General features: G+C 40.6%; 1 protein-coding gene across 18 annotated transcripts in view; it reads left to right on the top strand.

Moving 5' to 3' along the window:
• The window catches only part of ABI3BP (ABI family member 3 binding protein), a 163,849-nt gene that overhangs the window by 8,189 nt on the left and 128,263 nt on the right, over window positions 1–27,397 (top strand). For all 18 annotated transcript variants that reach the window (XM_067466635.1, XM_067466633.1, XM_067466631.1 and 15 more), the window contains exon 2: window positions 25,522–25,701. In XM_067466635.1, the coding sequence (XP_067322736.1) occupies window positions 25,522–25,701 (180 nt within the window). The remainder of the gene's footprint in view (window positions 1–25,521; window positions 25,702–27,397) is intronic.

The following is a 27,397-nucleotide window of genomic DNA, read 5'->3' as shown; positions in this document are numbered from 1 at the left end:
ATAATTAAAGTGTACTGGTCCAATGGGTCACCTCTAGCTTGGAGAACTAATATGCAGGCATTTAAAGTATGGATAACAAATGGAAAGTGATCTTGTGACTGAATTTATTTTGGTTTAGCAGAAATAACTAGTTGAAGTTTTTCAACTGCTTCAATTTAAGAGGGGAAATGAAATAAGCCTACTAAAATAAGTTCATCCTGAAGTATTATGGGCGTGTTAGGAAATAATGCAAATGCTAAGGTGAACAGTTCCATTGCAAATACACAGAATTTGACGTTCCAGTTCTCAATCCATCCATGCCAAATACATGGATTTTGTCTATTCATCAACTGCAAAGGTTGCACCTTCTTGCCAGGGTTTACAAGTGCTATGCCACTCGGTTTAAATATTACAGATAATTTTGGTATTTGTCTTTTTTCAGATTATAATTAGCTCTAATAATTTCTGCATTTATCATCTGTGTTGAATTAGGAAGCACTTGTCCTTAACCTCAACATATGTTTTCATTTGTTTTTGTCGAACAGTTCAAACAATAGTAATTTATTGTTGTGTATTCTGTAATGATTGCATGAATTTGACATTTTCCTTTCAGTGAATTTGTTCCCAATTCCTGAATTATTTGCACATCTACATAGAAATTAGTAGCTGCAATCAAGACATTGCACTCTAAAATCACAGCACAACAGCTGTGTTTCAAATAGAAGGCATATTATTAACATCTGATGCTTAGGTATTTGAGTTTAGCATGTCAGAAACTGTTTTATATCACCTTGGTCCATCAAAGTCAGCATCTCTGCTCTAGAGCAAACATCCTGAATTATTTTTGTACACATCCAAGTGGTTCCCAAAGATCCCTCCCCAAAATTGGTTGTCAAAATTGGTTGGCACAGCAGTAAGTAATGCCTTCATTTCAAACATCCCATTCTTGACAACTAAACAAGTTGTACATTTAATTTTGCTCTTCTGGGAATTTGAGTGTAAATGGAGGGCATATGGAGTATTAAAAGGAAAATGTCATTTCCCCCTTCAAATATATTTGGGAGTTACTGGTAGCAACTCAATATAGCTCCTTTATGAGTTCCACCAAGGTAAGTATCTCTTGAATATAAGGATTTTGCCCCTCTCTATTTACAAGGTGACTTTGGCTTATGGTGACCTCATGAATGAAAGACAACCAAGTTACCCACTCATCAACCACCTTGTAAAGGTCTTGAAGCTGGATGATACAATCCTCTATTTTTTTCTACTGCCTTCTACCTTTCCCAGCACTACTGACTCTTCTAATTACACATGCCTTCTTATGATATAGGGCAAATCTACACAGACTGAAAAAGTGGGCTTGATCCAGCATCCCAGATGATGGCTTGAGTTCACTTGCTAACAGTAGTGACTCCTTCAGCCACCTTGGAGGTGGCAGGGAGTCTCCACCACGCAGTCACACTAGACATGGTCACAGCTGCTAACCAGTCAGTTTAAATGCCACCACCTATCTATTTTAGGTTTTGGGAGCTCTGACTGAAGTCAGGGCTTAGCAAGGCTGCACTCTGGCTAACAGCAACCAGACCACACAGGATAAGGTAGTTGGGGATCATGGCATAGCTGTCAGGAATCATAGAATAATAGAATCAAAGAGTTGGAAGAGACCTCATGGGCCATCCAGTCCAACCCCCTGCCAAGAAGCAGGAATATTGCATTCAAATCACCCCTGACAGATGGCCATCCAGCCTCTGTTTAAAAGCTTCCAAAGAAGGAGCCTCCACCACACTCCGGGGCAGAGAGTTCCACTGCTGAACGGCTGTCACAGTCAGGAAGTTCTTCCTCATGTTCAGATGGAATCTCCTTTGTCCTCTCACACCGAAATAATGAGACCACACAAAATGTTTGGGTTAAATATGGGCAACTTTATTAACATTACCTAATTAACTTTAACTGCTTTAATTATAACTGAATTTGGTGAGGGGAAGCCGAGGCACCGTCCCTGCCCGTCCACTCCTCGGCAAGCTGGGGAAACATTCTGGTATCCCTTTAACAAAATATGGGCAACCTCAAATACAAAGTGCAGGAACCAATCTTTAAAGTAACGAAGGCCATAGTCTTCCCCTCTCCTTTACAGGCATTTCCTTTACGTCTCCTGCCAAAATGAACCTTCTGAGAGTGTTTTGTTAATAGCCTCTTAACCTTGAGAGGGGGTGCCTTGTATGTATCTCCAATAATAAACTTTTGTCTACCTGTTTATCATGAAACCCTATTTAAACCACACCATCCCAATTTGCCCTGTGACAGCATAGGGTAGGCGAAAAACCCCCCTAGAACATTGGGGGGGGGATTCCTACCCGGCCCCCTAATGGCAACCGTTATGTTGTGACAAAGAGGCCGGGCGTGGTGGGTCGACGGTTGCCGGCCGAATGACTAGGAAGGGTGGGCCAGGCCGAACCTGGCTCCGCCCCTTCCTCTGGAGTTCTGCCGGAAATGGTCTCTCCCTTCAGCGAAGGGGACAACCGGCCCTCCCTGCCCGGCTCCGCCAGGCAGGTAAAGCCTTTTCTTGTAGTTTGAAGCCATTGTTTTGCGTCCTAGTCTCCAGGGAAGCAGAAAACAAGCTTGCTAACTCCTCCCTGTGGCTTCCTCTCACATATTTATACATTGCTATCATATCTCCTCTCAGCTTTCTCTTCTTCAGGCTAAACATGCCCAGCTCCTTAAGCCGCTCCTCATAGGGCTTGTTCTCCAGACCCTTGATCATTTTAGTCGCCCTTCTCTGGACACATTCCAGCTTGTCAATATCTCTCTTGAATTGTGGTGCCCAGAATTGGACAAAATATTCCAGGTGTGGTCTAACCAAAGCAGAATAGAGGGGTAGCATTACTTCCCTAGATCTAGACACTATGCTCCTATCGATGCAGGCCAAAATCCCATTGGCTTTTTTGCCGCCACATCACATTGTTGGCTCATGTTTAACTTGTTGTCCACGAGGACTCCAAGATCTTTTTCACACGTACTGCTCTCGAGCAAGGCGTCCCCCATTTTATAGACAGCTATGCCTGATTCCATTTAAGAACTGGTCCAGCTCTTGGCACCCCCTAACTCGGGGGAGAACCCAATTCCTGGCTCAGGATTCAGGTTTCCCCTAAGTTAGCTTAATTGTGTGGCTGATCTGAAGTCAGTATAGATGTGCCTATGTGCCTATGACCAAAGTGCAACAAGGTACTTTATTTTATTTATTTGCTTGTTTGTTTATGACATTTAAAGCCTGCCTTTCTCAACCATACGGTGACTCAAGGCAGGTTACAGATTGTCACGATTTATCCTTGGACCTTATCACATTAGGAAATATTCAATTTTGACATTGTTTGGGAATGATTTAGACTGGGTCCCATTATATGATATTTACCCCATCTCATCAGTATTCCATCGGAATCCATCTGCAAAACATTGGAGAAATGGATTATTTGCAGATGGAATTCTAATCGTGTTTTTTAAAATATTATAGATTCTTCCATTGCTGAAGCACTGCATGTGATCAGAAAATCTCTATGCATCCCATCAGCAACAATATGACTTGCCATCCATGGGCAAAGCCTCGTGACCTCAGACTTTTCATGATGGAAGTGGCTGCCATTTCTGTTTTGGATGTGGAAGGGGAAAGATCTCAGTGATTACTGTATTTTTAAAATCTTTTTTACCAAAATCTGTGCATGTTCTTCCCTCCATTGCATCTGTATGTGTAACAAATGGTTAATATTTAAAATAACTTTAATTTTAAAAGGTAAAAGAGTAGTTCAGCTGTATTTCACTTGTCTTTTTATATCACAGAAAAACTTGGCAATGTAATAAAATGTGTTGATACAGATTTCATTGCTCCCTTTTTTTAATTAGCTATATAGCTACACAAACTTCCTAAATTCCTTCCTCAGCTAGCATTGCCTTGGCACTGGAGATGTCTTTTCCCATGTAAGGGCACTCTCTCTGTCATAACAGCAAACATTTCAAAGTAATATCTGTCATGTCTTCTCAAAAGGAGAAGCAGTGATGACAGAAGCTGCAATTGTCCAGCCTTGTAAAATTGAATTACTATATGAAGCAACATCAGCAGTAGATTTTTTGTTTTGCACCAAAAGGTAGTGATAAGGCAAACCTATTACTGCGCGAGGTAGTTCAAGACTTCAAGTTTACATCACTCCACAGCCTTAGAAAGAGCGATGTAGGGGGTGTTTTGAACAGTTTGGGAAGAACCAGCTTTCTGTAGTGTGATGAGTCAAAGCACAGTATTTTCAGAAGATAAGAATCATTGTAATAGGGTGTGATGGGGTCAGTATGTATCCTGTCTGAGAACAGTGAGCATTCAGTCATAAAAACCTATGTGATGCATACTGATTGAAACAGAGTAGTTCTTCATAATTAGTCCTTTGTCATAATTAATAATGCAATCCTGTGTATGTTTACGTGGAAGTAAGCCTCATTGCAGCCAATGGAATTTAATCTTCATCTAATTATAACCTTGGTTAGAAAATAAAAATATTTGAAGAGCATTTATTTTTCTATATTGAACTATCTGCACGGTTTCCCCACATCAAATTCAAGCATAACATCTGAGACTAAGACAACAGGCCTCTAGCAATATAAAAATCCAACTCAGAGGAAACCCCCTTCTCTTGCTGTGCATCTTATCTTTCAGAGATAATGTAACCACACCCAGAACAGATAGCTTGTCTTTCAAATCTAAGAACAACTCACCCAAAAAAATTCATATTGCCAATATTCAGCCACACCTGAGTTAGCTATAGCAGGGGAACAGAATGGGGCACCTCAGCATACTGAGGTGCCCTGTTGCTCCAAACTCCAGCAGATTGCTCCCAACAGTTTCATAAATGTGTTAAACAGTAGTTGGCATAAGAACGCACCCTGTGGCATTTCATAGCATAATTACTACAAAATCAAGAAATAACCTCACATCAATTATTCTCTGGAAGCAGTTCTATAATTGAAAGCAACACAGCTGTGCCATACTGTAGCTCTACCAGGATCAGGCAAGGTGAGAGAGCAGAGTGACAACATGCCCATAGATTTTGGCAAGGAATTCCAATCCTTGAGTAGGTCTCTTGCCTAACAAAATTCTGAATTCTAGTTTGAAAACATGTTTATGTCTTTTATGAGTTTGTGGTGGAAACTGCTACATCCGCAGTTGTTGTAGTAGTAGTAGTAGTTGTTGTTAATACCCCGCTTTATCTCCCCAAAGGGGGACTCAAAGTGGCTTCACACAAAAGTATTGATATCCAGGTTTAAATATACAGATATACAAACATTAAAAAAATTAAACACAAACAGCACTAAAAATTACATTATGAGATAACACCAATCCCAATGGGCCATTATGTGGGCAAATGGGAACACTGCCAGACTGAAGGTTTGCTTATGTCTAAATATCATCAAAGAATAATCAAAATGGCAGAAATCTTATGCTCACAATTTATATTGTACCATATAAAGGACATGCAAAGATACAGAATGGGTGATGCCTGACTCGACACTAAAACATGTGAAAAAGATCTTGGAGTTTTCGAAGACAACAAGCTGAACATGAGCCAACAGTGTGATGCAGCAGCTAAAAATGCCAATGGGATTTTGAGATCCACCAAAAGGAGTGTAGTGTCTAGATCTCTCTATACTGCTTTGGTTAGACCTCACCTGGAGGGCAACTAAAATGATTAAAGGTCTGGAGACCATGCCCTATGAGAAGCATCTTAAACAGCTGAGTGTTTAACCTGCAGAAGAGAAGGTTGAGAGGAGATAGAATTTTTATCTATTTATTTACTATACTTGTATACTGCCTTTCTCAGCCTATCAGTGACTCAAGGTGGTTTACAACAAGCCATATGTGAAAGAATGTCATAAGGAAGAGGGAGCAGGCTTGTTTTCTGCTGCCCTGGAAACTAGGACTCAGAGCAATAGGTCCAAATTACAGGAGAAGATGTTCTACCTGTATATTAGGAAGAACTTCCTGACTGTAAGAGCGTTCAGCAGTGGAACTCTCCTTCTCGGAATGTGGTGGAAGCTCCTTCCTTGGAAGCTTTTAAACAGAGGTTCGGTGGCCATCTGCCAGGGGTACTTTGGTTGTGCTTTTTCTGCATGGCAGGGGGGTTAGACTAGATGGCCCATGTGGTCTCTTCCAACTCTATTATTCTACAAATCTATGATTCTATGATTCTAAGACCCCCCCCCCCCCCGGCCAGGGAAAATTTTCTTCAATCCCCTGAAAGTCACTAGAATTTGCTTAACAGAATTGCAAAGAGACACCAGGCTGGTATAAAGTCATGTATCAAAATCCCTAGAGCAATTATTTATAAGGAGTATCTCCCTTATAGATACCCCAAACTCTATTGGGTTGAAAAGCTCATCCTTTGGCACAAGACTTTTTCTCTCTCGAACTTTTGAGGCAGTAAGTCCATGTTCTAAAATGGTTAGAACATGGAAATTAACAAATAGGATATGTGGAGAAATTAATATTTTTGTGGATAGCATAGTCTTTTTTGTGCCAGTTTAGCTGGAGTAGTGCAAAGTGTTTCTTAGAACCTCATCATATTGATGAGTGCACACGAGGTGATTCTCTAGCCTCCATGGCAAATCTGTGGGGCAGCATGGCAATATCAGCCTCTGGTGCCCTGCATTGCCTCCAGTGACTCTTCATAGAATCATAGAATCAAAGAGTTGGAAGAGACCTCATGGGCCATCCAGTCCAACCCCCTGCCAAGAAGCATGTGGGCAAGTGCTGCCACATAGCTTCTGGCTGTGCTGGCCCCATTGTTCCCTAAAGAACACAAAAAGCCTCCCATGTTCTGGGCAAAGCGTCATAGGATACTTGTGCCACAGTTGATCAGTAGAGCCCGCCAAAAGTTAGTATATGTCACGTGATGGGCAGCGTGGGGCTCCGTGGATCTACTGTGCTGCAAGCATTCTAGGACACTTGCGGAGACACTTATGACAAAGTCCTTACCATCATGCTGTAGTTCAGTTTTTTTAAATAACATTGTTATTTATATAACAAGATAGCGAATTAAAGTTGAAGCTGTTTCTAGAATGTGGAGTTTGGCACTGGATATGGAAAAATGTAACTGTTGCTGAGCTAAGTTTAGAAAATCTCTCTTCTTATTCTTATTGAGTGTTCATTTCATTGTTTTATATAAGAACATACATTTTTACCTTTTTAATAGAAGCAAATTATGGTTACTAACAAAACACAAATAAAAAAGCTGAGAATTCTCAGAAATGCTGTGCATTTTTCCTTTTGAAGCTGTTTACATATGTTCTGGCAAGACTACTTTATTCCATGTCTCAATCAAGCCTAACATTTGGCAACTAATAAATAAATGATTAAAAAAACAAGCTAGCTAGTGAATAGTTAGGAAAAATACAGATAAAATATATTTCATTATTTTGTTTTTAAGTATCAGTGTCGGTATAGTAAATATAGCTTCCCCATCTCCTGCAAACAGCCACATTATGTGATATTATTGAATAAAGTCATATCTCAGTTAACAAAGCCTCTGAAAAAGAAACTTTTGAAATAATTTTTATGCCTTTCTTTCTAATCTTATGTCTAGAAGGGTATTTTTAAGCTTAATTATCACTGGAAAGATGGTGAAGGAATGCTGGAGAACTATGGACATGAATGCTGGGTTGCTGAAACATGTTTGTAGTAAGCAGTGCAGTAAAATAAAACCAGGGAACAAGCAGGATTCTACTCTAGCCATAGTCATGTGTTTCTCCTTACAACAATCAAAGTCTATAGCAGCTGCCTTGGAATCCCTTACTGAGATTACATAAACAACAAAACAGAGAGACAAGGGGAAACTAGGTAAGTCTCAAGAGTGCTCCCAGCATGTTAAAAAACACATAGATTTAAAACTGGGCTGTTGTAGGTTTTTTGGGATGTATGGCCATGTTCTAGAAGTATTCTTTCCCGATGTTTCACCTGCATCTATGGCAGGCATCCTCAGAGGTTGTGAGGTAGGAGATAATACTTCTAGAACATGCCCATACATCCCAAAAGAACCTACAACAACCCTGTGATTCCAGCCATGAAAGCCTTTGATAACACATACATTTTAAAGTTTGCCAGCAAAATGGAGATTATTAGAAAAAGTGGAAGTTGGTGAAAGAAAGAAAAATCATGCCTGGCTATATCATTCTTGCAAATAAGGTAGCAAAATGTGAGCTAGACAGTGCTACTGTTAGGTAGATTGGTAATTGGCTGGCTGGTCAAACCGAAAAGGTGCTTACCTTCTCATCCGGGAAAGAAGTTAAATTGAGCCATTTAGAGCAGTTGTGTTTAATGAGATCTGGACTACAGATAGCGAGACTTCATTTTGATATTGAGATCCTATAGCCAGGCACGAGCCACAGAGAGTCCATGCCTGATGAGACAAAAAGCTAAACCCAGTATTCCCCAATCAAAGAAATCTCGCCAGTTGAAGCAGAAACCACCAAGGAGTTTATTCAGTCTGGCCAGAAAGGATGACAGCTAGCGATAAGCTGCTCAAAGAAGCTTACATGTTTTGTACCAGTAAAACAAACAATTTTATATTTGAATTTTATACAGTCTTTTGTTTTCCCATGCACACCCAGCTGCACCCAGCTTCTTGCTGATTGGCAGAGCTACATTGACATCACGGCCAGCTGGGAGGATTCCCTTTGCAGGGTGGGGCTGTGGTGCCTGCCAGCCAATCAGGGAGTGTTCCCCACTTCCGATGTAGATTTCCACTCTCCAATGGCTGACGGGGGACTTATATATGAGTATTTACATACAGTATATTTGCTTGCTTTCTCTTCATGTTTTGTTGGAGTGTGTGTCAGGAGCAACTTGAGAAACTGCAACTCTTCATTCAAGACTCATTTGTTTTTGTTTTTTACATTAACTTGTTGAAACTATTGAGTTTTGAAGTGTAAATGTCACAAGAGGTTACACCAATGTAATCTATTGATTCCTAAAGTCTGTTTTTCCGGGTGTTTTGAAAGTCAGCTCCCAGAATCTGTGACCACTGGCCAACGTGGCTGAGACTGCTGGGAGTTGTATTCCAAATCACCTAGAAGATGAACGTTTGGGAATCACTGGCATGTTAGCATAACAGAAAAGAAAGACAAAATTGTCAACTGTCTTTGTTCTGCCTGCAGTTTATGTAAGAAGCTAGGTCATCAGGATCTGGGGACTCATTTTCTATATAATGACAAAAGATGGCTTAACTTATCCCAGATGTTAGAATCATGTGCATTTCAAGCCAGCATTTATAGACTTAGATGGATATAGCATATGTAGTTTGCATATGAGCGCATTCTGTTTGATGGGAAAACAGATTTAGTAAAAAAGATATAGTTATTTTGGAGAAATATGGAGAAAAAGAAAATACATATTCATATCTCATTAAGGAGCATTTCTGTCCGTGGACATGTAACCATTTTACCGCTGTGCCTGGAAAGATTCAAACAGAAATAGCCTGCAATTTTATAATCTGAAGCATAGCATTATTCCATTTCAGGATTATTATAGCAGGAATTATAATTGACAAAGCAAAGGGAAGGGATAACTTGCCAAAAATAATTGGGTTTTTTTTCTAGATTTGGGCAAAGATATTAGTAGCTTTCAAACCAAAACTTTTAGTAGGAGTGGTGTGATAATTTGGAAAAAGATTGCTTTTTTCTAGAAGGGGGTGCTCATGGCACAAGAGGTCAGGGGTTCTCAAGAGCCTTGGCTTGTCAGTAACAAATCGCGTTTGGACCATAGAACCATAGAGTTGGCAGAGACCACAAGGGCCATCGAATTAATAGAATCATAAAATCATGGAGTTGGAAGAGACTTTGAGGTCCATCCAGTCCAACCACCTGCCAAGAAGCAGGAAATTGCATTCAAAACCCCCCAAACAGATGGCCATCTGGCCTCTGTTTAAAAGCCTTCACAAAGAAGGCGACTCCACAACAGTCCAATAGTCCAAGGCAGAGAGTTCCACTGCTGAACAGTTAAGAAGTTCTTCCTAATGTTCAGGTAGAATCTCCTTTCCTGGTTTGAAGCCATTGTTATGCATCTTAGTCTCCAGGGCAGCAGAAAACAAGCTTGCTTCCTCCTCCCTATGACTTTCCCTCACATGTTTATACATGCCCAGCTCAAAAGACTTGTTCTCCAAACCCTTGATTATTTTAGTTGCCCTCCTCTGGACACATTCCAGCTTGTCAACATCTCCCTTCAATTGTGGTGCCCAGAATTGGGCACAGTAGTCCAGGTGTAGCCTGACCAAGGCAGAATAGAGGGGTAGCATGAATTCCTTGGATCTAGACACTATACTCCTATTAATGCAGGCCAAAATCCTATTGACTATTTAAGCTGCCGCATGACATTGTTGGCTCATGTTTATTTATTTATTTTACAGTATTTGTATTCTATCCTGCTCACCCTGCAGGGGACTCAGGGCAGATTACAATGCACATATACATGGCAAACATTTAATGTAATTTAAACATATAACCTATATAGAAAGACACAGAGGCAATTTAACATTCCAGCTTTTCTGGCTTCATGAGGGTATGCTCGATTCCGGCCACAGGGGGAGCTGCTGCTTCACCATCTACTTGTGACACTGAGTACTTTGATGGAGTACTCCTCATTCTTCTGCACGCTGCTGGAAGGATTTTTTTATGGTGTCGTAAATTAGTTAAATTAGCCTCCCCACATAAAGCGGTACCTAAATTTCCTACTTGACAGATGCAACAAGCTAGACTATTATTATTACTGGCTGGGAGCTTATTCTGACCTGGGCTGGTTTCGAATTAATGACCTCTTGTTCAGTAGTGATTTAATGCAGCTGGCTTTTAACTAGCTGCGCCACAGCCCGGTCCTTTAACTTGTTGTCCATGAGGACACCAAGATTCTACCCCATTTTGGCATGCAGAAAAAGCACATTCAAAACATTTCTGATACAGAATCTTTTGAAAAACCTCCAGAAAAGTCTCCGCAACACTCAAGGCTGAGTAATTCTGCATAACACCTATTACCACCAGGAAGTTTTTCCTAATATTTATGTAGAATCTCTTTTTCACCTAAACACACACTGCTTGATTGTGTCTGCTTCTATCTGAATATTAGGAAGAACTTCCTGATGGTAAAAGCTGTACATTGGTGAAATTCCTTTAAGTCCCCTTCTTTAGAGATTTTTAAACAAGGCTGGGTGGTTAGCCATCTGTCAGGAGTGCTTTGATTGTATATTCTTGCATGGCAGAATGGAGTTGAATTCGATGGCCCTTGTTGTCTCTACCAACTCTTTGAATTAACCAAGCCATGGAGCTTCATTCTGTAGTTGGTTTATTATGTTGTCTAGCAGCAGGCAACTCCTTTAATTAGCTGGTTGCTTCCCCCCCAAAAAAATAAAAAAATCAAATAAAAAACTCTGGACTTCCTCTGGTGTGTCAGAAGAGAAGAAACAAATGAATGGAGGTTGTCCACTACTACAAAACACAAGAAATCGTAGAGTCAATGTTTGTTACAAGATAATTTAGCTGGCTATGGTGCAAGTGGATATGATCAAGAACCATGCTGTCACTCTTTCACTTCAAGTCAGGTATCCAGCTTGTTGTTGTTGTTCATTCGTTCAGTCGTCTCCGACTCTTCGTGACCTCGTGGACCAGCCCACGCCAAAGCTCCCTGTCGGCCGTCACCATCCCCAGCTCCTTCAAGGTCAGTCCAGTCACTTCAAGGATGCCATCCATCCATCTTGCCCTAGGTCGGCCCCTCTTCCTTTTGCCTTCCACTTTCCCCAGCATAATTGTCTTCTCTAGGCTTTGCTGTCTCCTCATGATGTGGCCAAAGTACTTCAACTTTGTCTCTAGCATCCTTCCTTCCAGTGAGCAGCCAGGCTTTATTTCCTGGAGGATGGACTGGTTGGATCTTCTTGCAGTCCAAGGCACTCTCAGCACTTTCCTCCAGCACCACAGCTCAAAAGCATCGACCTTCCTTCGCTCAGCCTTCCCTATGGTCCAGCTCTCACATCCGTAGGTTACTACAGGGAATACCATGGCTTGGACTAGGCGGATCTTTGTTGCCAGTCTGATGTCTCTACTCTTTACTATTTTATCGAGACTGGACATTGCTCTCCTCCCAAGAAGTAAGCGTCTTCTGATTTCCTGGCCACAGTCTGCATCTGCAGTAATCTTTGCGCCTAGAAATACAAAGTCTGTCACGGCCTCCACATTTTCTCCCTCTATTTTCCAGTTGTCAATCATTCTTGTTGCCATAATCTTGGTTTTTTTTGACGTTCAGCTGCAACCCGGCTTTTGCGCTTTCTTCTTTCACCTTGATTAGAAGGTTCCTCAGCTCCTCCTCGCTTTCGGCCATCAGAGTGGTGTCATCTGCATATCTGAGGTTGTTAATGTTTCTTCCAGCAATTTTCACCCCAGCTTTGCATTCATCAAGCCCCGCACATCGCATGATGTGTTCTGCATACAAGTTAAAAAGGTTGGGTGAGAGTATGCAGCCTTGCCGTACGCCTTTCCCAATCTTGAACCAGTCTGTTGTTCCGTGGTCAGTTCTTACTGTTGCTACTTGGTCCTTGTACAGATTCCTCAGGAGAGAGACAAGGTGGCTTGGGATGCCCATCCCACTAAGAACTTGCCACAATTTATTATGATCCACACAGTCAAAGGCTTTAGAATAGTCAATGAAGCAGAAGTAGATGTTTTTCTGAAACTCCCTGCCTTTCTCCATTATCCAGCGGATATTGGCAATCTGGTCTCTCGTTCCTCTGCCTTTTCTAAACCCAGCTTGAACATCTGGCAACTCTCGCTCCATGTATTGCTGGAGTCTTCCTTGCAGGATCTTGAGCATTACCTTGCTGGCATGAGAAATAAGGGCCACTGTACGGAAGTTGGAGCAGTCTTTCGCATTTCCCTTTTTTGGTATGGGGATGTAAGTTGATTTTTTCCAGTCTGATGGCCATTCTTGTGTTTTCCATATTTGCTGGCATATGGCATGCATCACCTTGACAGCATCATCTTTTAAGATTTTAAACAGTTCAGCTGGGATCCCGTCGTCTCCTGCTGCCTTGTTGTTAGCAATGCTTCTTAAGGCCCATTCAACCTCACTCCTCAGGATGTCTGGTTCTAATTCATTCACCACACCGTCAAAGCTATCCTCGATATTGTTATCCTTCCTATACAGATCTTCTGTATAATCTCGCCACCTTCTCTTGATCTCTTCAGCTTCTGTTAGGTCCCTGCCATCTTTGTTTCTTATCATACCAATTTTTGCCTGAAATTTACCTCCAATGTTTCTAATTTTCTGGAAGAGGTCTCTTGTCCTTCCTATTCTGTTGTCTTCTTCCACTTCCATGCATTGCTTGTTTAAAAATAGTTCCTTGTCTCTTCTGGCTAACCTCTGGAATTGCGCATTTAACTGGGCATATCTCCCCTTATCCCTGTTTCCTTTTGCTTTCCTCCTTTCTTGGGCTATTTCCAGTGTCTCAGCAGACAACCATTTTGCCTTCTTGGTTTTCTTTTTCTTTGGGACGTACTTTGTTGCCGCCTCCTGAACAATGTCGCGGACTTCTGTCCATAGTTCTTCTGGGACTCTGTTTACTAAATCTAGCCCTTCAAATCTGTTCTTCACTTCCACTGTATATCTGTCATTTTTTGGGTTGTATCCAAGCACTGCTTTAGCGAATTTCTTATTAATTATGAAGGCTACTCCATTTCTTCGATGTTCCTCTTGTCCGCAGTAGTAGATCTGGTGGTCATCTGATGTGAAGTGGCCCATTCCAGTCCATTTCAGTTCGCTGACCCCCAGAATGTCTATCTTTAGTCTTGACATCTCACCAATAACAACATCCAATTTGCCCTGGCTCATAGATCTTACATTCCAGGTTCCTATGGTGTGTTGATCTTTAGAGCATCGGATTCGTCGTTCACCTCCAGTACCGTCGGCCGCTAGCCTTCCTTTCGGCTTTGAGCTAGCTGCGTCATCACATCTGGGGCTAGTTGAACTTATCCTCTGCTCCTCCCCAGTAGCATTTTGGCCATCTTCCGACCTGGGAGTCCCATCTTCCAATGGCATACCGACATATCTCTGGTTGTACTGGTCCATTTAGTTTTCTTGGCAAGGATACTGGGGTGGTTTGCCGTTGCCTTCCCCAAGGATCACGCTTGGTCTGACCTCTCTGCCACAACCGTCCCGTCTTGGGTGGCCCTTCACGGTTTCGCTCATGACATCATTGAGGTGCTCAAGCTCCAGCGCCACATCAAGGCGGTGACCCTTTGCTGGAGGTATCCAGCTTATAGAGTTCAAAATTGCATATAGACAATTTACTCACTTCTGAGGAGCTTTGCAGCTTCTATAAGATCTTAAACATTTGCATATGATGCAGGATCTTGGCTGTTGTTTTTCTGCAACTTCCATTAGTCCTCATAAGCATAGCCGAGGTGAGTAATATTGGGAATTGCAATCCAACAACATCTGGAGAACTACCACTTTGGCCACATTTGAGCATTATAAACAGAAGGACTTTCTGTAGCAAAAGACACATGATTGGAAAGACATGTCAATCCCTTACCTTATCTTCTCCCATAAGAATTTATATTATAATAAATTATATTACATTATAAATATAAATATTATATTTATAATAATAATAATAATAATAATATATTATTATTATTATTATTATTTGGATTGAAAAATCAGCTGATGACCCAAAATGCACTTTGCAAGCTGATTAAACCATTGATCATATCCTCAGTTGTTCTAAGAAAATCGCACAGACAGATTATAAACAAAGGCAAAGGTCTGTGGTCCAAATGATTCATTGGAATTGATGTCACAAGTACCACCTATCAATAGTAAAGACCTGGTAGGATCATAAGCCTGCAAAGGTAGTGGAAAATGAACATGCTAAAATACTGTGGGACGTTTGAATCCAGACTGACAAAGTTTTGGGACACAATACACCAGACATCACGATTGTAGAAAAGAAAAACATTTGGATTATTGACGTCACCATGCCAGGTGACAGCCAAATTGACAAAAAACAACAGGCAAAACTCAGGACGTCAAAATCAAACTGAAAAGGCCCTGGCATAAACCAGTACAGGTGGTCCCAGTGGTAATTGGCACACTAGGTGCCATGCCAAAAGATCTCAACCATCATTTGGAAACAATAAACTGACAAAATCATGATCTGTCAACTGCAAAAGGCCACCTTACTTGGATCTGCGCACATCATTCAAAAATACATCACACATTCCTAGACACTTGGGAAGTGTTCGACTTGTGATTTTGTGATATGAAATCCAGCATATATATCTTGTTTGCTGTGACATACTGTGTTTTTGTATCAGTAAAATAATAATAATAATAATAATAAACTTTATTTCTAGACTGCCCTCTCTTCCCAAAGGGACTCGGGGTGGTTTACACATACAAAAAGGCAAGCATTCAATGAAGATTTTTTTTTCATGTCAGGAGTGTCTTGAGAAACTGCAAGTCGCATCTGGTGTAAGAGAATTGGCTTTCTCCAAGGACTTTGTCCAGGGGACACCCTGATGTTTTGCCATCCTGTAGTAAGATTCTTGCATGAGAAGCTGGAGCTGACAGATGGGAGCTCACCCCACTCCCCAGATTTGAACCACCCTCCTTTCAGTCAGCAATCCTGCCAGCTCAAAGGTTTAACCCAGTATAGAAGATGAAACACTTTTATCTTATCTTTATTTTTGGCTATTGGTACATTCAGCAATTGATCAATTATCAACAGTATCAAATGAAAAGACACTCCACAATGTACAATACAGATATATAGAAATGTCTAGGGGAATGGTTATAGGAAATATATTTTTATGAACTGTTAGTAGAATTAAGTGGTATTTTCCCCGGCAATGCATCCAATACTGTTTAGATTTCCACATACTTCATCTGTTTATGTACTTTCTCAGCTTCATATTCTTCAACCCTCCTGATCAGCCAGTGAGCTATTACTCCACATTCACTGCAGTTAAGAATGCAGGAGCCACACAAAGGTTATGATTCAAGAATTCTTTTGTAATATTTTTATGTGAATCCAAGTAAAAGTCACTGTATTCAAACTGCTGTTGAGATTTGTCCTAATTCCAGTAAACGTGCATCCTGTGCTTGTAGTCGGAACAGCAGAGAAGTCCTTGACACTGCAACAGGCAATAAATTTTAATAGCTGCTTCTTTGTTTTCCTGTGGCTTCCAGCTACTGTACATGTCTCCAAAATGTAGGATTTATGCAGCCTAGGTCTTGATAAAGAAGACAAGAGGGTTGACAAAAGAAAGGGGCATATGGATAAACAATGTTTGCTACTTGCCAAGGAGTGTATTAATTATTGGAAATAGGGGACTGAAATGATTGAAAAACTGAAAATCAGAAAAGATGAATTAAAAATATTGTGGAGATATCTCACTTTTGTCTACAGTCAGAAATATATTAATCATAATGCTTTCCAAAACAGCTTAAAGTAGCTTTTCAGTGCAAGCACATAACGCTATCTTTTCATTAAATCATCCATCTCATTTTTTTCTGCCAAATGACCATCTTTCACACTCGATTTGGATTTTCCTTGCTGTGTCATGTAAAGATATCATCAAGTGATCATTAAGTGAGCTTGAGAAAAAAGCCAGATCTAATAGTAGCAGCATAGTTGTTGGCTTAGTAAAGAAAGGTATGTGAATTCTCTATCTAGATAATATAAATTACAGATCCAATATGTGTCTCAAGGTGGAACAATTAGTGTTGATAAAGTGAAAATCTGTTAATAAACATTGGAAAGGAATATGTTTCTTTTCCAGTGGGAAAAGACAAGCAATTTTGAAAAAATATTGATAGCTCTTAAGAATAGTTAAGTCACCTAAACACACGAAGGACCCAAAAGAAAACATATCACTGTTATTCATGTATAGTTTCTCAATAACTATACATATACGCATTTCATAATTACACTTACTATATTCTCCAAGAATAATTCAAGAATGGTTCTGTTTGCATTGAGTTGTCAGTTATGAAAGGCTAGAGTAACGGGTCCCACATTTGTAATGTCTACTGTACAGCATTCTAACATAGGGCACAAGGTATCAAATAAGAATAACATGTGCAGATTTAATCCTGAAGTTGTGTAAGTATAATCCTGAAGATTCTGTACCATATATTCAATATTTTTAAATGTCTCTAGAGTAGCAGAAAAGTAGACGGAGGAGGCAAAAGAATGGTTTACCCCAAGGCAGCGTTCTTGCACTGACCTTGTTTAACATCTTTACTAATGATCAGCTACAGCCACCATTCTCAAAGAGCTTTATATATGCTGATGACCTCGGCCTAACAACACAAGGAAAAGACTTTGAAACAGTTGAAAACCAACTCACTAATGCCTTGAAAGATCTTGCCAGCTACTTCAAAGAAGTAGCCTAACCCTGCCAAGACACAAGTGTGTGCTTTCCACCTATGTAACTGCGAAGCCAACAGGAAATTGAAAACTACCTGGGAAGGCCAGGAGCTCGAACACTGTTTCAGTCCTAAATATCTTGGTGACACCTTAGAACAAACACTAACATTTAGAAAACACTGTATGAACAACAAGCACAAAGTAGCTGCATGCAATAACATCCTGCGGAAGCTTACTAATAGTGCATGGGGTGCAGACCCAAAAGTAATAAGAACATCAGCCCTGGCCTTGTCTTAAAAGACAACCTGGCTAAACGGCACTACTTAAAAGAATCCTCCACCTTGTGCGACTATGGAGCAGAACAAACAACTCTGCATCTATATGCTTGTCACAGTGTCCTGCCTCATGCACAGAGGAAGAACTGTTTAAAGCTACAGACAATACGGTTGCTGCTGTCCGTTTTTAGTAAAAAAAAAAAATCCACTTGTGCTCCTTCGATTTTTATCGGTTTTATACTTATTTTTGCAATGCTTTTGACACGAAATAAATAAATAAGACAGAAAACCAGTTTGCTCCCTCTTCAATATGACACCCTTTCAAATATTTAAATATGTTTATCATGTCACATCTTAAATTTATTTATTGTGTGTTTTTATGTGATTGTATTATAGGTGCATATGCATGAAGTATTCTTCCCATCCTCTGCTGTCATGTAGTTTTTTATTGAAAAAAAATGCTCACCAGTGTTGGTCTTTCACTAGATACAGAGTTATTTTTGGGTTGGCAAGAAAAAAACATCCTCAGAGGTTGTGAGGTTTGTTGGAAACTAGGCAAGTGGGGTTTATATATCTGTGGAATGTTGGGGGGGGGGGGGAGAGAGAGAAAGAACTGTCTCGTTGAAGGCTTACATCACTCACTGGGTAGTTGTAGGTTTATCAGGCTATATGGACATGTTCTAGAAGCATTCTCTCCTGATGTTCCTCCTGCATCTATGACAGGCATCCTCAGAGGTTGTGAGGTCTTCAGAAGTTAAGTCTTCAGAGGTCCTCAAAGGTTGTGAACTGTTTGAGGCAAGTGTGAATGTTGCAATTGATCACCTTGATTAGCATTGAATAGTCTTTCTGAGGATGCCTGCCATAGATGTGGACAAAACATCAGGAGAGAATGCTTCTGGAACATAGCCATACAGCTCGGAAAACTCACAGCAACCCAATAACAAATTTGTTATACAATATCATCAGTTCATCTATAGTCCTAGAAAAAATACTGTTTTAAAATAAATAAATAGTTTGCAGAAGTGATCAAGATTGCTGTGTTTATAAGATGTAACCATTCTGTATTGTGGGGAGTGAAGGTGATATGTTAAATTTTCTACAATTGTACTATTGCCACATTCCATATATCCCAAGCTTCCAGCTTTCAGCCATAATTCTGTAATTGCCAATCATGAATTCTATGAATTATTCGGATTTAACATTTAAACAAGGCAATTGTTTGAATTTAAAATAATTGTGTATTCATTTCAGGGCTGAATATGATATGTCAAGATTTATTCTAGATATTAATATCTTATTTATTTGCAAATATGTGGGAGAACTCAGCTCAGTTTTTCACTTGAAAGGTAAAACTATGCCCTGAATATACATGCCAAAGTTCACTTTAACATCTCAATATTTGTCACGTATTGTATTACAAACCAGCAGAGAATGCCAGATTGTTGAGTTAAACCAAACCTTATTTATTTATTTATTTATTTCCGTCACTTTTACCCCGCCCTTCTCACCCCCGGGGGGGGACTCAGGGCGGCTTACAAGGAAGGCACAATTCGATGCCTTGTCACATATACATACATATATAAGCAAGTTAAACAATTACCTATTAAAAATTTAAAAACATCACTACACAAAATACAGTAACACAATAGTAGGCTAATCCTGAGCTCAGCATTCGAAGTTTCGTAAATCCATTCCGTCTCATCAGATTCCAGCTCGTCATCAGGTCTTTCTTTAGCTGCCTTGATGTCCAAATGCCTGGTCCCATATCCAGGTTTTCAACTTTTTCCTAAATGAAAGGAGGGACGTTGCCGATCTAATCTCCCCGGGGAGTGAGTTCCACAGGTGGGGGGCCACCACCGAGAAGGCCCTGCTCCTCGTCCCCGCCAATCTCACTTGTGATAAAGGCGGGGTCGAGAGCAGGGCCTCCCCGGAAGATCTTAGGTTTCGAGGTGGGACGTAGAGGGAGATCCGTTCGGACAGATACACTGGGCCGGAACCGTATAGGGTTTTGTAGGTCAAAACCAGCACTTTGAATTGTGCTCGGAATTGGATCGGCAGCCAGTGGAGCTGACACAACAGGGGGGTGGTGTGCTCCCTGTATGTCGCTCCGGTGAGCAATCTGGCTGCCTCCCGCTGGACCAGTTGGAGTTTCCGAGCAGTCTTCAAAGGCAACCCCACGTAGAGTGCGTTGCAGTAATCCAATCGGGATGTAACAAGAGCGTGGACCACCGTGGCCAAGTCCGACTTCCCAAGGTACGGGCGCAGCTGGCGCACAAGTTTTAGTTGTGCAAAAGCTCTCCCGGCCACCGCCGAGACCTGGGGTTCCAGGCTCAGCGGTGAGTCCAGGATCACTCCCAAGCTGCGAACCTGCGTCTTCAGGGGGAGTGTAACCCCGTCTAACACAGGCTGTAACCCTATGCCCTGTTCGGCCTTACGACTGACCAGTAGGACCTCTGTCTTGTCTGGATTTAATTTCAATTTGTTAGCTCTCATCCAGTCCGACACAGCGGCCAAGCACCGGTTCAAGGTCTGGACAGCCTCCTTGGTGACAGGTGGAAAGGAGTGACAGATTTGGACATCATCTGCGTAGAGATAACATCTCATTCCGAAACTCCGAATGATCTCCCCCAGCGGCTTCATGTAGATGTTAAATAACATCGGGGACAGAATTGAACCCTGTGGGACTCCACACAACAACGGTTGCGGAGTCGAACAGGTGTCACCCAATAACACCTTCTGGGTCCGTCCCTCAAGGAAGGATCGGAGCCACCGCAAGGCAGTGCCTCCGAGCCCCATCTCCATGAGGCGCCCCAGAAGGATACCGTGATCAACGGTATCGAAGGCCGCTGAGAGGTCCAGCAGAACTAACAGGGACACACTCCCCCTGTCTAGCTCCCTGCGCAGATCATCTACCAAGGCGACCAAGGCTGTCTCAGTTCCATGTCCCGGCCTAAAGCCAGACTGTGCCGGGTCTAGATAATCAGTGTCTACCAGAAACCCCTGGAGTTGTGCTGCCACCACACGTTCCATGACTTTGCCCAAATAGGGGAGATTGGAAACTGGCCGAAAGTTGTCGAATTGAGTGGGATCCAGTGATGGTTTCTTCAACAGCGGTTTTATCACAGCCTGTTTTAGACTCGCTGGAAATTTTCCTTCCTGTAAGGAGGCATTAACCATCACCTTCACCCACTCCGCCAAACCCCCTCTGGCTTCCTTGACCAGCCAGGATGGGCAGGGGTCTAGGATGCATGTGGTGGGTCGCACCTCTCCAAGGATCCTGTCCACATCCTCAAGCTGAACCAATTGAAATGAATCCAACAAAACTGGACAAGCAGATGTTCTCGTTACATCCCCGGAGACTGCCGTTAACATGACGTCAAAGCCTGACCGAATCCGCTCAATTTTATCCGTGAAGAATCGAGCAAATGCTTCACAGCGGGCCACCGAGTTATCCGAGGCCTCGCATTTTGGCGGATTTAACAGGCCCCTGACAACTCGGAAGAGCTCAGCCGGACGATTCTTCGCGGATGCAATATTGGCTGTAATAGATGTTTTTTGAGCTGCCGCTATTGCCACACCGTAGGACCTTAAAAAGGCATTCAGGTGTGTTTGGGCTGGATTGGTGGGATTCTGGCGCCACACGCACTCTAGTCTCCTCTTCTTTTGCTTCATCGCTGCCAGCTCCTCAGTAAACCAAGAGGCTGGTTTAGCTCGGTTACTCGAGAGGGGACGTTCCGGAGCGATTGTGTCAATTGCCCTGGTCAACTCACTGTCCCAGCGAGAGACCAGAGCATCGACAGAGTCACCAGCCAAGGAGGTGGAAAAATCCCCAAGAGCCGTCAGAAAACCATTTGGATCCATGAGTCTCCTGGGGCGGACCATTCTAATGGGTCCACCACCCCTGCGGAGGTTCGAAGGCACAGTTAGTCTAAATCTGATCCTTTACTTCATTCAGTAAATTAAACAGACTTTCTTGTTAACTAATTTGATGTGCCACGTTAGTTACTTTCCTTCCCAACAGTACTATAGGGACCTTTAGAGAGAATGAAAAAGGGAGGAGATATAAAGAGCAGAATGACCCTAAATCTTAACTATGAAATGAATTTTAGCATGTTAATTTCAGCAGCTCTCATGGGCATTGTACAGATGGACTGATACTGACATTTAAATAGTACAGATGTCCCTTTTATTCATCTGCCTATTTCCTAACTATGGAGTCAGGACTCTCCATTGGTTTTGGATACAGAAAAGACAAAATTCTTCAGGAATTTCCCTTCAATGAATATAAGCCAGTTCCACTAAAATGTGTGGGAATATTGCCATTGACCTCAATAAGATCTGTAACAAATGTCTTTTGGCAATAATAATTTTCTCCAGTGGGTAATCAGCTACTTGGTTTCACATTCAGGTGCAAAAGCCTAGCAAAATATAAAGCTATGTATACAGACAATTCTGCGCATTCAGAACTCAACTAAGAACTTTATCACACAAACTCTCTATTCCATTGCAGTCCTGTTATTTTTGACCATGGATATATACCAAATTGAGCACCTTTGATATTGCACCTCTATTCATTAGAAACACAACTGCCCATTATGTTGATGCCAGGCAAAACCCTCCTTCTCTCTATGGCAAAAAGGAACATGCTGTGAAACTGGGCTGAAATTTTTGTTTGAGCAATGTTTAATTTGGTAGTACTAAACTTTCCCATAATTTTCTTAGTACATAAATATATGCACACTAGTGGGCATTGCCCACAATACCAAGATGAACGTTACAGAGAATTGTTTTACAATGAGGAGCATTGAACTCATGACTATATGTTGGCTTGGATCCAAAACTTGATCTCAGTATTTAACTAAGCAACAAGTATTTCAATCTTTTGGGCCAATAGAATGATGTGTAGGCTGCCGTTTTATGCCAACATATTTGGGAGTAAGCTCTACATTAGAATACATAATAATTCTGTTGTTAGATTGGATTGAATTACACCTGTTTCATGACAAGAGCATTGTCCAGAAAAGCAATTCAGTACCTCACATTTTGGTAATAGCAAACAGGCGCCAATGGTCTGTAGTGTATGTGACAGAGTAGTTTAATTAGTATGAATGTTTATGTAAGTACTAGGAAAGAGAGTGTTATGTTACTGAGAATTGTAACATTGGCTCTGCACAGGGAAATGTCTCAGAATGATTAATAATCCAAACAGCATTTACAATTACCAGATTTCTCAAAGTTTAAGTCTCCACGGTAGTGTGAGTACATTCTACTGATGATGGCTGATACCCTACTGTATTTTATTCTATTACAACTGCCTACATTTTTAAAAAAATGCAATTTCAAGTATTTATTAATATATCCTTTTGAGCATAAACTAAGAAAGTTGTAATTAATGCAACAGGTGATCAAATATATGTATTGTCGAAAGCTTTCATGGCCCAAAATTACTGGGTTGCTGTGAGTTTTTCAAACTGTATGGCCATGTTCTTGTAATATTATCTACTGAAGTTTTGCCTGCATCCGTAGCTGCCATCTTCAGAGATCTGTTTGCAGTGAAACAAATGGAGTGTGTGTGTGTGGAAAGTCCAGGTTGGGAGGAAGAGTCCTTGTCTGTTTGAAGCAAGTGTGAATGTTGCAATTAGCAAGCTTTAATAGCATTGAGTACCCCTGAAGCTGCCAAGCCAATCAATGGGGGTATCTGCATAAAGGTAGCCTAGCTTGGAAGCATCCTCTGTTTAGGAGGTGTTAACTGGAATTTGATAGCTTGCTCTCTGGAGTTCTCCTGTTTCTGAGTAGTATTCATTATTTACTGTCTTATTTCTTCTATTTAATCATTTGAAGAGTTTCATATATCATCTGATTATGTTTTTTAATTCTTTTTGACTGGAGTGTCTTGCTTTCACCATTCACATCCATGGTTTTGATTTAGTTTCTTTTGGTTTCCTGTCCATTAGGCTTAGAGTAAATCTTCTTCATGTGGTCTATAAATTCTACAGGGATGTTTGCATTTTGACACAATGTTTGATTATGTGTACGTTTTAAGCCTTAGACTAATTTTATATCAGTCATTCATAGTGTGTGTTCCTGGTTTTGTTTTTTGCAGGAGTCTTCTTTTTCTGATAACAGAATATTATGTGACCATTCAGTTTGTTTAAATCTTTTGCCACATCTTGCCTGACTGTTTATTTAACCCTGTTTCTTCATTGATGGTCCTTTCCAGAGTAAAGCACTGTGTAAAAAATGTCCTGTTCCTGTCACTTGCTTACACCACATATGACTATGGTTATGTATTTCAGTTCTTGTTTTGCAATTCCAGCTTTCCCTGATTCATGCTTCTCACTGTTCATGTTCCTACTACATATGTTGTACTGCTTTCAGTTCTGAGCCCATCATCAGATGGGCATCCCTTTGACTTGAGTCTAGTTGCATCAGTAGATACAGCAGTACTACTCATACATGTCCATTGATATTCTCCAGAAGCTGTCCCAATGCCTTCCAAATTGAGAGTCTCCTCTTGAGATACTATTGCTTGTTTCAGTATGGATTATCTTCTCATAGGGTTTTCAAGGTACAAGGCATTCAAGAATATTAACTGCAAGTGCCACTGTCATTGCTTGTGAGAGATTCTCCTCCAGCATCTATTTGGCACATTGGGGCCTCAATCTTCCCTCAGTTTAGTGTCAATATCTGCATGTTCACCTAGACTATGCTGAAGTATGTACTCTGAGCATATTAATATGAAGCCACCTTGAATGCTCATTCCATGTTTCTCAGACAGCAATAACCCAAGTATATATGTGAAAAGGGGCTCTTGGAGAACCCCAGTGGATATCTCCGGTATCATTTTGTGCCTGGCTATGGGCACATGGCTGGATGTTTCTTTTAGCCTACCTGCTTGCTGCAAAACACAGAATGGCTTTACAAGGTGGCTTTAGGAAGTTTTCAGTAAGTAGAGGGCAGGCTTTTAGTACTGCTGAAGGAGGAAAAGAATACCAACCACTGAATGTATTGTTAAAATGACATCAGCATGAGAAGGGGAAGTATATGCATGTAAACGTTCCTAACAGAATTCCAGCCTTAGTCTGGCTCCTTAATGAAAATCTTGTTGGCTTGGAAGATCCTACCATGCCAGCATAGCCTCTTACCTCCCAAGCTCGTACAATCATATTATCACAGAACAATGGATGAAATTATTAAAGGGATTTAAATTAATGTGCTAATGATTTAATAAATTTATAAAGTGATTTAAATTAATGTGCTAGTCAGCAAAGTAAATTACAAACAAACCTTTAAATAGATATTTAAGCATAAGGTGAAAACAATTAAGATTGATAAGCAAAAGAAATTCAGGTCATTCAAATAAAGTTTGCTGAAACATGTTGAACTGCTCTTCTTTTTGGTTCTGTAGGAACCTATCGTTGTTTTTCCATGCTATTTCTGGCTCTAACACCAAATTTTCTGTAGAAGAAATAATGCCCAGGAGTTATTTGAGGTATACCTGTACAACAGTAATCCTGAAGCTTTTCACTTTTCATATGGAGCAGAATGAAAGAAAATGAAGATCAATTGCTCTTAAAGAAGTCATGTGATCTTTATTTGACAATCTTCTTTTAAAAACATATTACATAGAAGAATGTCTTTGGTGAACCATTTGATTGCATATATAATAGACCTTTGATTCTCCCCCTCCCCCACTAGAAATATCATTGGCTACCATTCATTATTCACCTGCCACGCATTACGTTCAATCCTCTACATAGATAACTTGATAATAATTGATTTATTGTTTTAGTTGGTAACATATTTTCTGTTTTTTCCCCTTGTAGTCAAGCGACAAAGCCTGAAGGTTCAGATCAATGTGACTAGTGATGGAGTGTGCATGAGATATATTCGACCGAGCACAAGCACCAAACTGGAAGGCTTCATCTTGGGGTACGGCAGCAGCTTCTTCTCTAACCAGTATATTTCTCTACCAGCAGATGGAAAATCTTACATGACTGAAGTTGGTAAGGCAATTTGCAGAACTGTATTTTTTGAGATATGGCTGTTGGACTGGAAACATATTTATTTGTGGTCTGGATAAAAGCTTTTAAAGAAAAGAAAAATTGACATTTCAGAAGTGATAGATATATCCATGCGTTCAGAACTGCTTTTAAAAAAATTCTTTGCACATTTCCAATTACAGATATTTTCCAAAGTCACCAAATATGTAAATGAAAGAGGCTAATTTGAAACTAATGCAATCAAAATGTTGACTATACAAGGATAACATGTTAGTCATTTATTTGTTGATCTGTGACTCAAACTATGGGTTTACTGTAACCCTTAAATGAAAATCTAAATGTTTAGACTAAAGAGGCGCACATCCTATTATTATATTTAAGTAGAGTAAACTTATTGAATAAATGAGTTTACTCTACTAAAGTGTTGAGCTCTACTTTAGTTACCACTAACAATAATTGTACATAGCATCTAGATCAGAGTTTCTTAAACTTTTCCATTTGCAGTCCTTTTCCATTGAAGAAAATTTTTTACAAGGCCCTGGGTATATATAAAATATGTATAAAAAGCAAACATTTACTGATAATAAATCGGCTTTTATAAGGCTTTCTAAACAGGATTTTTTTTCATGTCTGAAGCAACTTGAGAAACTGGAAGTCACTTCTGGTGTGAGAGAATTGGCCGTCTGCAAGGACGTTGCCCATGGAACACCAGAATGATTGTTGTTTTGCCATCCTTTGAGAGACTTCTCTCGTGTCCCCGGAGGAGAATCTAGAGCTTGACAGGCAGGAGCTTACCTCGCTCCCCGAATTCAAACCGCCCGACCTGTTGGTCGACCAATCCTGTCAGCACAAGGGTTTAACCCATTGCACCACCGGGGACTCCTGCTAAACAGGATGGTTTTCCTTTTTATGAAGTACATTTTCTGCAGACTTCATTATAAACAATGCACACTGTTACTAACAGATTTTTGTAATTATCTAAGTAGCATTCAGAAACTTTTTAATGCTGCGAAATTTTTCACAACCCCAGCATTGATCTAAAAGGACCCCATTTGAGGTTGGGATCCATGGTTTAAGAACCAATGGTTTAGATAATCAACGGCATTTAGCTTATTTAGTTGATTCAATGTGAATATGCATTTTATTTCAAGATTAATTTGATAAACCATATATTCTTTAATGACAGTTTTCCCTCTCTTCTTCACCACTAAATCTGGAATTTTATCAGTTACCATGTTCTTGGCTAGTATATATTTATACCATTCTTGGTAATTTCATCTGTACTATTTAAAATATTTATTGATTTAACTTCATTTATACCTCATCTTTCTCACCCCTCGGGGGACTCAAGGCAGCTTACAAACTCTGGCAAAACTTCAATGAACATAAAAATAAAACACAAACCATCCAGCTTTAAAACAGTTAAAACATTTAAAACATATGAGCAATTAAAACACATAATGATAAAGCAAATTAAAAACATATAAACATAAAGCGTTGAGTTTTGATTTCAAGCCTATCCATAGTCATTATCCAAATCCATAGACATTTTTCAGAGTGTTATGGTCGAATTCCCTAATACTCTATTCTCCAAACGCCTGCATACAAAGCTTTTTTTCTAAAGACCAGATGGGATAGGGCCTGTCTAATGTCACTGGGCAGGGTGTCCACAACTGAGTAGGCCCTGCCTCTCATTCCC

Source organism: Anolis sagrei, chromosome 3, assembly GCF_037176765.1.
Source record: "Anolis sagrei isolate rAnoSag1 chromosome 3, rAnoSag1.mat, whole genome shotgun sequence".
Taxonomy (NCBI): Eukaryota; Metazoa; Chordata; class Lepidosauria; order Squamata; family Dactyloidae; genus Anolis; species Anolis sagrei.
This window is presented reverse-complemented; position numbering and strand designations above follow the sequence as displayed.